This window comes from Pyricularia pennisetigena (genome assembly GCF_004337985.1).
Source record: "Pyricularia pennisetigena strain Br36 chromosome Unknown Pyricularia_pennisetigena_Br36_Scf_13, whole genome shotgun sequence".
In the NCBI taxonomy this organism is placed as follows: Eukaryota; Fungi; Ascomycota; class Sordariomycetes; order Magnaporthales; family Pyriculariaceae; genus Pyricularia; species Pyricularia pennisetigena.
The window spans coordinates 79,156-97,191 of record NW_021940925.1 but is presented as its reverse complement, the minus strand read 5'-3'; the positions used below and the strand labels follow the sequence as shown (position 1 = coordinate 97,191).

General features: G+C 38.3%; 1 protein-coding gene across 1 annotated transcript; it reads left to right on the top strand.

Moving 5' to 3' along the window:
* Positions 1-13,014: 13,014 nt before the first annotated feature.
* Positions 13,015-13,465, top strand: PpBr36_11071 (uncharacterized protein; the record flags this gene model as incomplete). The annotated part of the gene is made up of 2 exons (XM_029898175.1): positions 13,015-13,074; positions 13,139-13,465. The coding sequence occupies 2 exons, from the start codon at positions 13,015-13,017 to the stop codon at positions 13,463-13,465; spliced, it is 387 nt and encodes a 128-aa protein (XP_029743464.1).
* Between the last annotated feature and the right edge of the window lie 4,571 nt (positions 13,466-18,036).

Sequence of the window (18,036 nt, the reverse complement as noted above, 5' to 3'; positions counted from 1 at the left end):
TTTAATCGCGTAACCAAATTAAAATTTGGTCGTTCGTCGACAAAACGTCGCCACGTTTTCCTTTTTTCCCTATTATCGACCGATATTGTCGAAATGCCTTCCTGCAGTCCCTATTGTACCAAAAGCGTAGTATTTTGTTAAATGTTTCCGCAGGATTTTATTCGTTATATGGAATGCGTTCGTTCCAACCGTTTTGGTTGCGACGTATTGGGTTTGTCCGTTGTTTAAATCCGTTATATTGGTCGCTAGCATTCGAAGCTGGATGCGGAAATTAAAACGCTTAAAAAGCAAATTTACGCGCAATAGGCGAAATTGCTTCGTTTGCGAAAGTAAAAAAAACTGTAATTCAAAAAAATAATGCGAATTATATTTCGCGGGATTGATAATTTGGAGGAATTAGATCGCGTGGAGCGTAAGGAGGTAAAGTAGGAAAAACGGCGGCGATCGTCCGAAATCCTTCCTAAAATGTTATTCGAATCGCTTTTTCCGGATTCCAATTTTGTCTGGGATTCAATTTTCCTAATAAATCCTTTAAATCCTTTTTTATTGGATGAGATGAATGCTTTTGCGCAATATTCGGTCGGTGAATTGCTTTGTTCGTATATTTTGGTTTATGGTATATATTAATCGTTTTTTTGTAAACTCGTTTGGTGGTATAATTTCGAATCTTAGTCGATCTTTAGCTTTTGGGAATGGTAGGTAATATTTTTTTAAATCGTCCTTTTTTTTTGGTTAATTTGCTCGCAGATCCAATTCCTACTAATATTGACGGAATGGTTTCTGGTAATTTTGGAAATGGTTAAAGGGTTCCCAAATGTTTTTTTCGTGTCCGTAGTTTTCCCATTTAATAAGGTATTTTGTTTTACCGTGGTTGCGTTTGTGGTTTAGTATTCGTTCGACGTCGTATATTTTTTTTGCGTCGATTTCGATTGTTTTTTGTGTCCTGGTGCCGGGTGGTGCTGGTTCCAATAATAATACGTGGAACGTTGGGTAGATTTTTATAATTCCTGGTAATAATAATTTGTAATTAGTTTCGCTGATTTTTTTGTCGATTTTAAAAGGTTTAAGCTTTTTAAAATTAAATTTGTTACTTAGTCGTTGTATGTTAATATTACGTCGAATAAAATAAACGTTATTTCCCTCCTGGAAGGATGGTCCTTTTATCCGATACTGGTTGGCGTATTTAATTATTTTTTTTCGTACGAATTCCAATTCCTGTTGGAAATTTTGGTAAAATTTTCGTAATTCGTTTATTTGTTTATCGGTTCGTGGGGCCGTAATCGTGGTTTTTAGTTTTCCATATACCGTAGGGTTAAATCCGTAATTGGTATAAAACGGGGTTATTTTGGTATTTTTATTTTTTAGATTATTATATGCGAATTGTGCTGTGGGTAATAACCGTACCTAATTATCCTGTTTATGGTTTATATAATATTTTAAATATTATTTTAATATTTGGTTTATTCGTTTTGTTTATCCATTTATTTGTGGGTGGAATGTTGTAAATAACTTGTGGTCGGTTCCTAGCTATTCCATTAAAAATTTCCAGAGTTTTGATGTAAAAAATTTATTTTTATCCGTAATAATACTTTTTGGAAGTCCGTGGTTGTTAACAATTATTCGTAGGAATGTGTAAGCGATTTTTTCGGCGTTATTACTTTTTTTATGAGGTAAGAAATAGGCGTATTTAGTAGATTTGTCCATTGTAATTAATATATTATCGTATTTAGTTTTAGTAAATGGTTTTTCAGAAAATGGTAATTTAACGATAAAATCCATTGTAATAATTTACCAGGTTTTATTAGGGGTTGGTAAAAGTTGTAAAAACCCGTAAGGTTTATATTTGGCGGATTTGCTTTTTGCGCAAAGTTCGCAATTTTTAATGGTTTTTCGTACTTTTTATTGTATTTTTTTGAAATTATGGTGCTGTTTTAACCGTTTCCATATTTTGGAAATTCTTTAGTGTCCGTGAGCTTTGCTTTCGTGGATTTTTCGTATTCTTTCTGGTATAATTACCGTGTTGGTCGTTATAAAATTTCGGTAAGTTGGTAAAAGGTTTCCGTTATCGTTTGCCGTGAAAATTTTCCGTATTTTTTCGGATATTATATTTTTATGGTTTGGTTTTTTATCAAAGGCGTCGGCCCTGCTATTTTTTATTCCTTTTCGGTAAATAATTTTAAAATGGAATTTTAATAGGAATTTTGCCCATTTGATTTATCGTTTATTTAATATTTTGCTGGTGGTAAAATGGGTTAAATTTTTGTGGTCCGTATAAATTAATATTTCGTACTTTATTCCGGATAATTATGGTTTCCATTTTTTAAATATTCGGATAATAGCCATAAATTTTTTATCGTGGATTTGGTCATTGAGTTTTGGTTTATGTAACTTTTGTGAAAAAAAAGCGCAAAGGTGTAGGCGTTTTTTTTCGTTTCGTTGGTTAAATTATCCTCCGATTGCGTAATCGGATGCGTCGGTTTCGATTTCGAAAAATTTCGCTGGGTTTGGTATTTTAAAAATCGGTTTTTGTGCTATTGCATTTCGTAGCTGTTCGAAAGCTTGTTATATTTATTCCGTCCATTGGAATTTTAAATCTTTTTTAATTATATTGGTTAATAGGGTGGCGATCGCGCCGTAACTTTTAATAAATTTTTTATAAAAATTCACGAATCCAAAAAATACCCGAACGTTTTTTACGTTTTGTGGTTAGGGCCATTCCTTTATTGTTTGGATTTTTAATTTTTCCATCCTAATTTTTCCAGGGGCGATAGTATATCCTAGGAAATTGATTTGCTTGCTGTAAAAAATGCATTTTTCGGGTTTAAATAAAAGTTTAGCGTTTTGTAGCTTTTATAAAATTATATGAACGTATTTTTTATATTTTTCCAACATTTTGGAAAAAATAAGGATATCGTCCAGGTAAATAACGATAAAAATATTTAAATATTCCTTGAAAACGTGGTTAATTATAATTTAAAACGTTGCGGGGGCGTTAGTGAGACCGAAAGGTATTACCAGGTATTCGTAATACTTTCGTTTGGTGCGAAATACTGTTTTCTATTCCTCGCCTTCCTTTATACGGATTAAATTGTATATTCCTTTAAAATCTAATATTGTAAACTATTATATTTGGTAAAATATGTTTCGAAATTTTCCTATTAGTGGGAGCGGGTAGCAATTTTTTATTATAATATCGTTTAATTGTTTGTAATCCACGTATAATCGTAATTTTCCGTTCTTTTTTGGTACGAAAAGGATTGGGTATCCTGCTGGTAATATCGATGGTTTAATATAACCTTTTTTAAAATTTTCCGCGAAATATTCGTTTAAAACCTCCATTTATATCGGATTTAAACCGTATATTTTGTGGAATTTTGGTTGGGTTTTTTCTTTTAATGGTATTTCGTGGTCGAACGGACTATGCTCGGGTAATCCTGTTTCGAATTTTTGGTTAAATAATCGTATATAATTTTGGTATTTTTCTGGGATTTTGCCGTTTTTGGTTTGTTTTTTTATAATTTATATTATGTAATTAAATCGGTTTTAGCCTGTGGATAATCGCTTTTTTTCCGATATTGGCTCCGGGGTTCGTCGTTTTTCCTATAGGTACGCCATTTGTTTTATTTAGTTTTTCCGTGCCCCATATTTCCTGTATAAACCCTGTTATACTAAAAATCGTTTAATAATTCAATGCTTTTTCCATTAAATTTGGCCTGTAATCCAATTTATCCGGGGGTCATTCCTTTTAAACCAAAAAATTCCTAAAATTATATTTTTATTCCCTATTTCCGTAATGTCCAAAATAATTTATTTTTTTCGTCCATAATTTTCCATCTAAAGGTGTACGGTCTCTGTTTCGATAATACCGTTCCCGTATAAAATTGCCTTTCTTTTTACGGTTTATAGTCGATATAATTCTTTTTTTTATTACCAAAATATTCGTCGTTTTTTCACGATTTTTGGAAAAATGTAATTGCCTTATACTCCGCTGTTAAGGAACGCTCGTATAAGTTTTCCATTAAATCGTATATTTAGGAATATATATTTGTGTGCTGTTTTCGTGGTTTGCGTGGCGTTTAGGGTTTTTTATTCCGTTTTTATCGCTACCGTCTGGTACCCTGTACCGTTTGGCTGTTTTAGTTTTTTGGTTTGCTGGATTCGCGTCGTGGGTTTTTATTTTTTTTGTTTCGGGGCGTATAACTATTCCTAACGTTAATTTTATTAAATCGGTGCTTTGTTGGTGCAGGCGTTTTTCGTGCGTTTGTAGGTATTTCGTTATTTTTAACGTTGGGGTTCCACACAATTTTAATCATAGGTACGGGTCCTGGTTGTCGTAATTTCGTTTCGTACTATGCCTGTGCTTTGGTTAATATATGTACTTTGCAAATGCTTCGGGTGTATTCGTATTATGGGAATTGTTTTTGGTTGTAATATGCCATGGGGTAGTCGTTATAAAGGGTAAAAATTACCGCTGGCTCGGTGTAAAATTTTATTTTAATTTCCCAACTGGGTAATTTAGTGGTGGTATATATTTCATGGATATTTGTTGTTTTGCGTCGTCGTGGGAAAAAATCGCGGACTATTTTTTTGCTAAAATGCAATCCGCAATTGTTTCGAAAACATTTTACCCAAAAAATTTTTGTATATTTGGGATATTTGGTATCCAAAATTGGGTGGTTTCCGAAAATTGGATCGATTAATCCTATGGGGTTTTGTATTTATATTCGAAATGGTGTTCCGGGAAATTGCACTAATTGGTCGTTTCGGTATAAATCGATAAGTTTCTTCTTATATATATAAGGGTTGTTTTCCCTTGCTGCATTATATGGGTTTGAAAATATAATTTTTTTCTCGTTAAATTCGTTTTTTAACTCGTTACTAAATTCGTCCGTTAGGGTTTGTTGGATTATCCGGATACGGTAGGTTTATCCCAATAATTTTAATTTTAACTTTAATTTTTTTAAGGTATTTAATTCCGTAAGTTCGGGTAATTTGGCGTTTCGCCTGCGTAATTGTACCGGTGGTTTGGTTTTAATAAATACACGGTTTCCTATTGCTAAAGTCCGAATACCTTTAAATTTTTGTGGGTATTATCCTGCGTCCATTTTTACGCTGTTATGGATTATATAATTATCGTCGTGATATACGGTCCAGTTTTTTAAATTGTATTAATCCGGTGGTATTTGTTGGTGGGTGGTGGCGTTTAATTTTCGTGGTTTTTTGGAATCGGGGTGTAAATCCGGAGTGTTTTGGGGATAAAATTTGGCTATCTATCCTAATTTCTCGCATTTAAAGCATTTACCACTTTTGGGGTTTTTGCGAGGTTTTTTATATTGGGTCGCGTTCAAATCCATAAATCCGTTATATATTCCGTAGGAAATATTATATTGGCGAAACGGTTTAAGGTATTGGTATTTGCGTCCCGTATTAATTTATCGCAAAACTGGTCCCTATACGCTGCGTTTTTCGCGTCGTTCCAATTTCCGTTCGTAAAATCGGTTATCGATTTTAATTATTAGCTTTACGTATTCGGTTAGGGTATCGGGTCGTTTTTTTTTAACAAATTCGTTTTTAATTTTTTTTTTAAATCCCGTATAAAAACGTGCTATTAGGGTTTCGGGGCCCTATAATAGTTTGGCGGTAATTTGTCGAAATTTACTAACATATTTGGATACCGATTTGGTTTGGGCAAAGCGTACCAGTTTACGTTTAACCGTGCGTTTCTCGTCTGGGCTACCGAATATTCCCCTAAAACATTTTTCGAAATTTTCGTAATCGTCGAAAATGCGGTTAGTTTTAATTTTACGGTTTTTTTCCTTATCGTAGTCCAAATAATTTCGTAAAATTGGTTTAAACCAGGCAAACGCATCGCCTTTTAATAGCGAAACTGCGTAAATAACCTTTTTTGCGTTATTATCGAAATTTTCCTCGTTAAAATAAAGGTAGGCCCGGGTTCCCGTAAGGAATTCCTGCAAAATACCTGGGGTACCATTATAGGGTAATAATAAAAGGTATTTAATATAATTCCTATTGGTTCGATTAATTTATTCGGTTATTCGTTTTTAGAATTGTCGATTTTTTGTTTAAAGCGTCGCGATTATTTAACGCAAGGCGTTAGCGCTGGCCGGAACGTTAATGGTAAAAAAGGTTTAAAGGGTGGTTTTGTTGGAAAATATTGTTTCGGCGATACTGTTCGGTATATTTTAAAACAAAATATTAAATAGGAGCAATTAAAATATTACGATTAAGGTATCGGGTAACCTGTTTTTAAGGTAAAATACAGTGGGTTAAAACAATTAAGCGTTTGGATTGGGTAATTGGGGTTTTCAATAACTGGGGGTAAAATTATAATTGTTTTTAAGTAAATTTTAAGGTTAATTAAAGTTTGATTGTTGCTAAGCAATCCTAAAATCGAATTTATTTATATGGTAATAAGCGTGCTTTATATAAGCTATATCCCAAAAGTGATCTTCCTTAATCTGTCACAGATCGTAGAAATCATTTCGCCTAATTTGTTGTAATTTTTTAAGGATTATTGAGATTACCTTTTTGGCGATTACGTGGCGTTACGTAACTTTTCCCTTAGGTAATCGATATTCTGTCGGTCGGTGATTTCTTTGGGCGAGTGTCGTTAGGAGGGGTGTGACCCCGCCTGGCCTCATTGGTACCGACCCATCTTGTCTGGTCGTAACATCAACTTTTAATATAAAGTTGGTATAAATTGCTTATTGATTAACCTGTGCAGGGTAAATTCGGGTAATACGGCCGGTATTGGGGTAACAAAAATCCAATATTTGCAAATAAAGGAAATATAATGGGTAATTAGTTAACGAATTAATTAAATACCCTAAAATTCAATAGGTAAAAACTAAGTTTTTAGGGGTTTAAACCTTATAAATTTTAAAAAGATTTTATAAATTGGAAACGTTAGGGGTTTTGCTAGGCCATTAGCGGGTATTTGTTTGGATTCCAGGTATTTTAGGGTTATTAATCCTTTTGTAACTAATTCCCGTACGTAATAAAATTTTAATAACGTATGTTTAATACGTTGGTAGTGCGCAGGGTTGTATGCGTTAATTATAAAACTTGTATTATTTACAAATATTGCAATAAAACCTTTTATAGGTAGTCTAATCTTGATAAATAGGTTTTTAAACCATTGTGTTTTACGCAGGGTTTCCGTTAAGGTATCGGTTTCGGTTTTTGGAGTGTTTAAAGCTTTAATATTAACCTTTTTGCACTTCCACGTTATAAAGCCCCCAAATAGAAATAGGGTATACAAATATCCGTAAATAGATTTTAAATCTTCCCTAGCCCCGGCAAAATCACTATTACTAAAACCCAGCAATTTTAAGCTTTTAAAACCCCCCATTAATAAATTGGGTGGTAATTCGGCTTTAAATACTTTATTTCCGTAGTCAATAAATAAGGATTTAATACCCGTTAAATAACGTAATAAATTTTTTAGCTGCCGTTAATTGGATTATAATGGTTTTTGTTAAAAAGCGTAAAAACCACTAAACCGTAGAACCGATATCCGGGCGCGTTAATAGCATTAAATACATAAGGGTACCGATAATACGCTATAATAATTTGATTTCCAGCGCATTTACGGGTTTACCCCCGTTATATTTTAGCACACCCCCTTATAAGGGAACAGATATAGGTTTGCAATCAGTTAATCCGAACGTCGTTAATATTTCCTTTATATATTGATTTTAATGGAGCCAAAATAGGCGTTTAGGCTTAGCTTTTATAATTTAAGCGCCTAATAAATAGGCTGTAGGGCCCCTGTTTTCCAACGCGTATATTTTATTAAAACGGGTTTTTAAATTTTAAATATATTGCAATTTAGGATTTGTTAGCAGGTAATCGCTTATAAAAGTAACGATAAAATGTTTGGATTTAACGTTATAAAAGACAGCGTGATTAGAGATTAGTAGTTTAAAACCTTTTTTAAAAAGTAGGGTTTTAAATTTATTTTGCTATGTTTTTAAAACCTGTTCCAAACCATATAGCGCTTTTTTCAACTGTATAACCGGCAATTTTTTCGGGTTATAACCCATTTCCACTAAAATTTTAGCGGTGGTAGGGTTACAACTTGTTGCCCATTCGTTAAAACCGTATGGAATTTGCAAATATATATTTACGTCGGTAAAGTCACTATTTAAAAACGCACCGATAAAATCAATTTATTTTACTTCCCAGTTTTATGCATTAACTATAGCTAATAATATACGCCAGGTAAATAATATATTAATGTTAGCACAAGTTTCGATATAAATGAAGCCTTCGACCTGTAAAAAACCCCTAACAATAAATTTAGCTTTATATTTTATAGGTTTATTATTTTTATCCTTTTTTAATTTTAAATACCGGCCGGGTAAAATCGAATTTACGGCCTGTAAGCATTTTAATTTTAGGGATAAAACGGAAGGTTTTTGCAGTAACGATTTGGTCGAATTTAAATGTTAAAACAATCAACCATTTAGCATTTTTAGGGCTATTTAAAACTTGTTAGTAATTATTTGGTTTACCGTTTTTAGTGGGTTTTTTCTTTATTTTTGTTTGGGTTTGAAAACAAAGATGATGCACGTAATTTATATCCATTAAATTTGGGTTTTCGAACTGCGAATTTAACTCCATATTTGGTATTTCAAATGTTAAAAACACTGGAATTTCCGTTGTTTTAGGTATTGGATTAAATACCGTTACCGTTATAGGTTTTGGGGGGCGAACAGTAGGTTGTACAGGTTTGGCGGGCACTGTATTTTCAGGGTTTAAATGCCCTGTAACGGGTGGTAACTGCCCTGTAGCAGGTGGTAAATACCCTGTATTTTCAGGGTTTTTAGGGGATTATTATCCGTTAAAACGCTGTTAATTTCGTTTTTAAATTCAAAATTAAAATCCCCCTTTAAATTTGTATTTTCTTCCTTTAAAATCTGTAACGTTTCCCCTAAAATAACCAAATTTTCAACGGTTATACCCTTTGTAATTTTTACGGTAAAGGTTTTATGTAAGGCCCGTTTAGCGGGTGCGTAAACCAACGCTATAAAATTCAATAAATGGGTTAAAGATCTCACCGTTTCGGTGCGCGGAACCAATTTATTAAATTTTTGGCGTTTTTCCAACGGTATAATAACCTGGTATACAGTACCAATAACCCGAAAATACCCTAAATCGGGTTTATGCGGTAATCCATTTCCTACCCATTATTTTCCTTTTTAACGCCTTTTTTAGCGTGTTTTTACCCGTTTTTTTGCTTTTAAACCTATAATTAGCGGTTTTAGCAGTTGTAAAACCTAAAATCGAACTTTCGGATATAAGGTCCGCCATAAGGTATTGCAAATTTAATTTTTCCGAATTTTGGCATATTACCTGCAAAACCCGTTGGGTATTGCGTTGGCGTTCGGTCCAAATAGGGAATATCCCTTCCAGGACCGGTAAATACTAATTTCGTACGTTTACAGGGTTAATTTGTACGTAAGTATTCGCTAATTTTGCTACCAGTAAATTAAAACGGTTATTAAGTTTAGGTATTATTTTTTTAAATTTTGAAAAATTTAAAACGTGGAATTCCCAATTTAGTGAATTTCGATAAATTTCGGGTGCAACGGAATAATTATTTGCCAGGGTTTTATAAACCGTTACGGGGTTGGAATATTATGCAATGGATTTTAAAAATCTTTTAATTAAATTGTTTTTTATAAGCAATAATAGGATTAATTGCTCGTATTCCGGTAAAATATAACCAATGTGAGGGTTGGAAATAAATTCCGCTGCTTTTATAACTTTAAATTGTACTATTAACGCCTATTTCCACAAATCGTAATTATTAACCTTAATTAATTTACAATTTTCGGGGAAAAAAAATACCCGTTTCGATAATTTTTTATTTATCCCGTTATTTAGAATTAGGTTACCAGGTGGATTAGGGGGTGCGGTAGCGGGTTTGTTTTCCGAATTACCATTAAAATTAGTAAAATCACCGTTTTTTAGGGTTAATCAGGTAATTAATTGTTAAGTTATCCCTTAAAACTAATTTATTTACGTAATTAACGCTTTTAATTGCAGGTTTTGGGTTTGTAATTTAGCGGTTAAAATTTTGTTTGGGCTGGGTTTAGGCCCCTTATTTATTGGAATTGGGCTTGGAAGGCCCGACATAAAATTATTTTCCATTGTAAAGTAACTTAAATTATAATGGTAATTCGCTAACTTATAATTATAATCAATTAACCTAATTGCTTCAAGGTAAATACCTTGTTTAATTTAGGATTTGCTATACCGTTTTGCCTTTTAACGGGTATAGGCCTGTAATTGCCAATTACAGGGTTTATTGCTATTTTCAATGGTTAAAATCCATTAAAAATACAGGGTTGGAATCCCTGAAATCCCCAATTAATAAATGCCCTGGTATTTATACCGATCCAAATGCACGTAACGAATTCAATTCGTTAAATGGGTGCAAGGTAAATTGCAGGGTATTGTGCAGGGTAAATTAACCGTTAACGTAGTTCCGCTAATAGGTTTATAGGTTATTATAAACCCTATTAAACGCATTAGGATTTAATAGGTTATTAGCCAACGAATACAGGGGTTTTTGGCCCTAATTCGCTCGCGTAAACCCTATTAAAAATTTGAACCAATTACAATGGCGTGCACGATCCATAAAAACCATACCAAAAATTTTGGATTTGCAATGCAAACGATCGCTGCAGTATTTAAAAAGGCCTAAATCGAACGTTAATTTTTAGCGATCCCCATCGTAAATATAGGGGGTTAGGTGCTGAATTAGCGCCTAAAACCAACAATTTTGCACAAAAACAGCAATATTTTCGTTAATATACGTGTTGTAAAAATGCGACAATAATTAAAATAAAGTTTAAATTTCAGGCTTTCCAACGATGCAAAATGCATTTTAATACACAAATTAAAACTTTTCCGGGCTTATAACCTGTTTATAATATGGGTTGCTAACTGGGGGTTAAATATTAACCTAAATGCGGCGTGGTATTAATTGCGTTATAAAAACCTGTAATTACAGGGTTTATATACACTAAATTTATTAATATTGGGATTGATAAATTTAATTTATTGGTGGGGGAAATTTTGCTTTATCTCCCTAATATATTTTCCGACATCGAAATGGGGGTCCGTACCCCGCAAAGGGTTCCGGTACCGCGCACGATTTTCCGAAAAATTATTTTGTATACGTTGTTAAAAAAACACCTTTATTTCCATATAAACCATTTTTGGGTTCGCACTAATTTGCTGATTTGGTGAAAATTTTAACCCGGTATAGGGTAGTTGATTTGTAAGTGCAGGGTGGGTATTAAACCCGGTACAGGGTGAAACCCCATTCGCTGATTTTAAATCGCAATTCCTGCAATATATAAAGTATAATAGAAAATCTAACAACCTCAACAGCCCCATTTCGGCACTATCTATTATAGCTTATATACAAATAAAAGTGGACCCATTACATGCTAAATAACGCATATAACTAACAGAAATTGTTATATTAAAGCTTGTTTTATTTTTACATATAATTAGGCGAATGATTAATTTTTCACCAAATTAATTATTAAAAGAAAAGCACCAATAAAATATTTATTTTAAACGATAATCGCGTGCACCTTTAATCGCCACGTTAACTCAAAAGCCCTTTTTATAAAAGCACATTTAACTTAAACAAAATACCACTGCTTGAAATAATGAATTAAATAAAGTAAATATATACTCAAAATCAAAAAATAAAATTAATATTCAAATATTCATATAAATAGAAAAGCCATACTAACGGCTTCTTCGTCAGCAAAGCGTAAAAGAATTATATATTGCAACGCAGGTTACCCCATACTTTTACGATTTTTATTTATTTATTTATTTGAATATTTAATTATATACAGTGGTTATACTATTATTATTGCGTATGCAGTGCATGCACAGTGCGAATATAGTGTTATGGATTCGTGCCTAAGGCACGTATCACGCGATAAGACACAAGAGCGGGCCAGGGACAATATATAAAGGGAAGGACACTACCACGACCCGGACATACACCTTTTCCTCCCTTCTTCCCCAGCGTTAGTAATAATACCAACAAGGATACTTAACGGTCTCAAGGCCGTTGGCTTACCCTATAACATATAGTGCAAATACCCGCCATGAGCGGGGAAAATCGACAAGTTGTCCTCAGAATAGAACGAGCGCGATCTTTTCGGCCAATGCAATTGGTTGAAAAGCCATGTGGCTGAAAGGTACATGGAGCGCTCGGTCCCCACTGCGAAGCAGGGGGGTCTAGTCTGAGCACTGAGACTACGCCTACAAACCTTTCCCACGTGTCGGCCACGTGAAAGAGTGGGCCAACACGAGGTTCTTTTATGGTTTGATTGCATCGCATCGACGCGTCAGTCCAAGACAGATTCATGACCGTAAACCACACACACCCTCAAGTTCAATCGCCGTCTTCGAGGTTGGCATCCCATTTTCGTAGACTCGATGGGTCCTGAAGATGTATAATGTATCCGCTGCTAGCGAAGCGCTCCGCGCCGGCCGTTCACTGGACTTTGACGCTGTTTACCTGCTTCGGATGCTAAGCTGCGCAGTCGTGTGGGATTATGACATTGCATTGCTACGAAGCCATCGGAGCTGAGAGGACCACGCCCGGAAGGGTTGACAGTTGGAGTTGCCATCCCAGGCACCCTTCATGGATAGATCGGCCGCTGGTCCATTGACCGTAGCGGTAAGAGGGTCCCATACGCCAGTCTGTGTCTTGGAAACAAAAACCAAACGGTGTCTAAAAGCGCGCCCAGCAGTATAGCAAACAGAACAGGTAGCACGTCGAGGGTGGATTCTTTTTATTTATTTTGTTTTCCGTTTCAGCCAAGGCAAGCGGCGACCATATGACATATTTCCCGAGGAAGACCAACTGCACGTCCGTATTCTTGGAGTAAATGGGAAGCACGACCAAATCCACAACAGATTCGGACGGCAAGCTTACGGTCAACGTCCATGGGCGATAACCCGGACAAGGCCATGATAGATTGGTACAAACCTTGTCGCGTTGGAAAGGTATATGGATATGGACGCGATTACCAGTTTGATGAAAATTTTTGTTGACCACAAACCACAACAGTTCTACCGCGGCTTTCTGAACATCCTCAAACTTGACAATATGCTCAACCTCGCTGATGTGACCAAAAACCACGGGGCGAACTTTGGCATGAACAAACATTTTGCAAAGACCACGAACATTAACGCGATCATGCCCGCGCCCGTAGCCACGAGCGCCCACTCGTTTGCCAGCATGGGCTTACCCAACCATGCGGACTTTAGCATGACCAACGGCCAAACTCGGAACCAGGGCATCGGCGCAAATTCGTTTGTATCCAACGACAAACCAGTCTCAGACCAAGCACGCGGGGCCGCCCATGGCTGGGGAGGAGCTAGAAAGGGCGGATGATTGACTCCCAGGGCAAGGCCGTGTCCCTAAAAACCAGCATAATTATCGATTTCCTAACAAGTTCACGGAATTTGCCAGCTGCGCAACCACGAACATTGCGGAAGCCTATACATTCGCGGCCTTCGCCCATGTCGTGTGGAGGAAGAGACGGGCATTTACTATCACGAGGCCCTGCCCGTGGATCCGCTCATGAGAAGGTACGATGGCACGACCATACACGACAACGTTTACGTACACACGGCCGACAAGGCAAACTCGAATCAAACCACACCCCCGAAGGACCACAACATACCTGAACTTTGTTGTTCACAGCTGCCTGCTCATATACGGTCGTAAAAGAACCTGGGTCGGTACCAGAGCGACCTCGCGGGAGAACCTGATGCTGTTATACATCGTAATATAGTAGCTCATCTCACTCACCTGGCCCCCCCCCCCCAATCCCATAATTGATGTTCTTGTGGGAATTAAGACGTTGGACTTGAACCTTTCGCTGGCCTTTATATCCCTGAGGTTGGGGATATCCTTTGCGTCCATCAAGCTCCACAGCGTAAGCCGGAGGCTGTAGCGCGTCGCCTGCTCGTTCCCCACATCGGGTATATCTTGCCCACGAACACGTATGGTGTTATGCACCCGTTCTTGTTGACGTACGTTTTGAGCCCCAAGCCAGGTATGGTGGGGTTTTACTACTTCTGCCTGTACAGGACGTCGAACGGTTTGAAGGCGCTGCAGTTGGTGGGCAATGGCGTAGTCGATATAGCCCCTCCAGGCGAACTGCTGGCTGACAATGCACCTTTTGCTGCATGTTAACGAAGGTGAGAACCATGTTTGTGCTCGGGATGGATGGCTTCCTGCATAAACCGTTTTTCTTTGTTGGCATCGATGCGAACTCCATCGCGACGATCGGCTCATTTTTCCCGTTCACCACCATCGTCGCCTCGCCCTGGGTTGGCTCCTTTTACAGCATTTGCCTTACTATGCCAATTCCGAGTCCGGGATGTTGACGCTAATGGGCTCGATTAACATCCCGTTTAATATGGGTATTGTAAAGATTTTGGTACTTTTGGAGACGTGTAATGTCGACATATTTGGTTTACAGTACGTCGACCATCTAACTACTATGGCCTCGACGCAATCCTGCGCCACGATGGAAATGTAACCCATTACATTTGCGGAGCCAGTCCCCAGTCGAGGAAATTCGAGGATGTCGCATGCAATTTCCACAGTTATATTCGTTATCGTTTTCACCGATACGCCCGTCGTTGTAGTCCTGTTCGGGCCCGCGGACTTTGACTGGAGCGTGTAGCACGGGTTTAAGAACCCTTTTTACACGGGCAGGGGCATCCTCTGGTCGGCGTCGCACTTGTTGGCGGTCCCGGCGAAAAACTCCATCACGTTATTCATATTAATAAGCCCTTTTCACATCGGCCCCCACCTCCTCGAAGGCCGTCCCCTTTGGGGTTCCTCGAGAGGCTGCCTACGACAGCCTCCGCCGTCTGCTCGCCCTTCTCCTCGTTTTGTCCCACAACGTGCACGAATACCAGGACGGCCGCTATCCCATAGACTTGGCCTGTTCCTGCCCTTCCAACAAGTCATTTTTCTTCTTTTGGATGCACAAATACTGAGTTCTATCCCTCACAAATATCAAGTCGTAGTGCTCGGCCAGGTCGTCGATGGACAGCTCTTTCGAGGTGTCCTTTAGGTTACAATAAAGCATCTGCGTTACGTCGTAGTCTTTCAACCTTTCGACCATTGTTATATTATAGTCCATCCATCGGGGCCAGGTCGCAAAAATATGGTAGGAAATCTCAAACTCACGTACCGCGGTAGGTAGAATGTCGCCAGAGGGGCCTTGGTAGAATACCTCGTTATCGCCGTACGCACCATTGACGTACCTCACTGCCTTTGATCCTAGTTAGTCTTGCCAATAATATTCAAGCTATTTGTTGCGTTGATAAGCTGTGACGTGAGTAGGCCTTGAGTACATCCGCATTTACAGTTCAAATTGTATTGCCCAACCTCCTGTCCGGTATTACCCGGCTCCAGTTGTCTTGTTTCTATATCTGATTTTCGACTGTCAGGGTTTGGCAGTGACCAGTTATTCGATGCTGGTACACAAAACACTACAGTCGATCAACTAAAGGATCTAGGTAGCATAGATTTGGATATTGGCAACATACCTCGCCCTATAATAGAATACGTATGCACTTACGCCAAAGCACCACCCTACGGGGCGGGCTTCGACACTGGTCATGCCTTCAAATACTAAATCCAGGTTCCGGGCTGCTCGAGCCAGGCTTCATAGTGAATTCGCTGGCACACTCTGGTCTAACATGCTCCTCCAAAAAGACGGTGGTATCTGAGAGGGCGGTTTGTAAATAAGAAGCATTACTGCCTGAGAGCAATGAGCAACACGATCAAGTGAATGGGTGTGTAAATTGCCAGAGAGGGTATTTCTGGGTCTGTATAGGGGGAGGTATTACGAGCAGTGCAGTACATAGTATTAACTTATAACAAGGCCAGTGGATTGCCGGTGCCGGCTAAGTTTAAGCACGCTGACCAAAGTAAGCCTCAGCGATCAATTCACTTTTTTATGTGCAGCAGAACATGTAGCCCGTCACGGCAAAAAGCGGTATGTATACACTGGTAAAAATGGCAAGAAATTCTTTGTATCAGAGGATACAGCGGCCTTGTCTGACATAGTAGATTACGATTCTGCCACCCCCAAGTCACGGTGCTTTGTTCCCTGGGCAGTGGTGATTGGATATACCGATGCCTCTACTTGGGAATATATGGGGGCTACGGAACCCTCGAAGTTGTCGTTTTCCGTTTTAATGTTATAATGTTTACCCACTCATTTTGTACTAAATTTGTTATTTGGCAATATCCGTGCGGGTACACCAACCGACGCCACCTTGCCTCAGACATTTTAAATTAGTGGTGTTGGCAAACACACAAAGCGTAATTTTGGGCTCCTCGCTGCTAGAGACCAACCTTCCTTTGCATAGGTTCGATGTCAGATTCATGCGGAGGCTCTTTTTTAATCCCAACTCGATGGGCGTCCGCTGTATAGCCATTACTACACGGGTCGCAGGGACGCCGGTGAAGACCTTGTATGGTGCGGTAGCTTGATCCGTAAAGTAAGGAAAAGCGGGAATGAATGTGGCGGCAAGATTATGCTAGCTAGTATAGTACACACGTGCCCGAAACATCCAGTGTCCCTGCTACATGCGAAACTGTATTCATCTGTACATTAAATTTTACCAGCTTTGACGGGTTATACCATATATTGTGTGCTTTTGTGGCAGGTAACCTAGACATGCTGATTACGTCAGACGATAAGTTCTTTATTAAGAGCAGAGATATACCATCGGTCCTCCGTCAGTTTCGGGATTTGAAAGCTGCGCTGCCCGAGCTTCCCGTCCGTCAACGAATATATTCTGCTAAATTGATTATTGGGCGATACCGAGCGTTATTGCCACGAGCTCATACTGCCTTTTTACGGTGTTGTGGCTATACCGTTTTATCTTATATGAGCTAAGAAGTTCAAGGCTGTTAGATCCATGGAATTCCTGTACACCGCAGGTGGCGCTATGGTGACCAAAAGGGTGATGTAGTGGTAAACGGCTTAATTGTATTAGTCGACGCCCGGCCCGGGACAATAGTCGAGTTGCGCTTCAAGCTGGGCAATAACCCAAAATATATCAAGGTGCTATTGTGCTTTAATTGCGTAAACAGAACGGCTCCTAACTTTACAAAAGTTAAATATTAATCCCATAGTTTAATAGAGGGTTGGGGGGCCCTGGGTGCCGGCATCACACTGAAAAGATGACCGGAATAAAAAAAAAAAAGAAAACACCCTTTCTCAGCCTCCTCGTATGCTGATGTCACCGTATTGGGAAACTTGAGCTCCTGATCCACGAACGATTGTAAATGTTTACACCGGCTTCGACTGCATCGGAGCAGAATCACTTGTCCGACCCCACCGCCAACAACGATCACAGCGGGTTAAGGTTCACCAGACTCGGCTTTGGTGTGACGTTGGTCAAAATGCTAAACTCTAGAGACCTCGTGGCATTCATGCCCGCGTTTGTAAAGTCAAGTTGTTGAGGAACGCATATATGCAGCTTCGACCATCAAACCTCCTCCGCGGCCTGGACGTTAAATCAGCCCCGGGAAATATGGTTTCAAAGAACGCCTGGAAGTGGGAGGTTTGGTAGCTGCTTTCAGTCTGGTACCTGTTCATGCAGGAGCAACCTTGGTGCAGCCAGGCGGCGGAAATCTTTTTAAACCCCACCGGCTGTCCAACATAACGTTGGGCTCCACATCTCCGACCCCCCTAAAGTCCGGCCCCTAAAAATATCTACTCAGCCACGTCAACCCTTTGTTTTATTTTATAAATATCTAGACGAATTTTTCACTTTAGAACTTGCATTTTGAAGATTCTTGCTCCAAACTTTCCAATGAAACAGTACACTGAAAATCAGCTTCTTGCTGCCATTTCTGACATAAGAAATGGCAAATCAGTTCACAAAACCTCGCAAAAATGGGGTATTCCTCGGAGTACCCTTCAC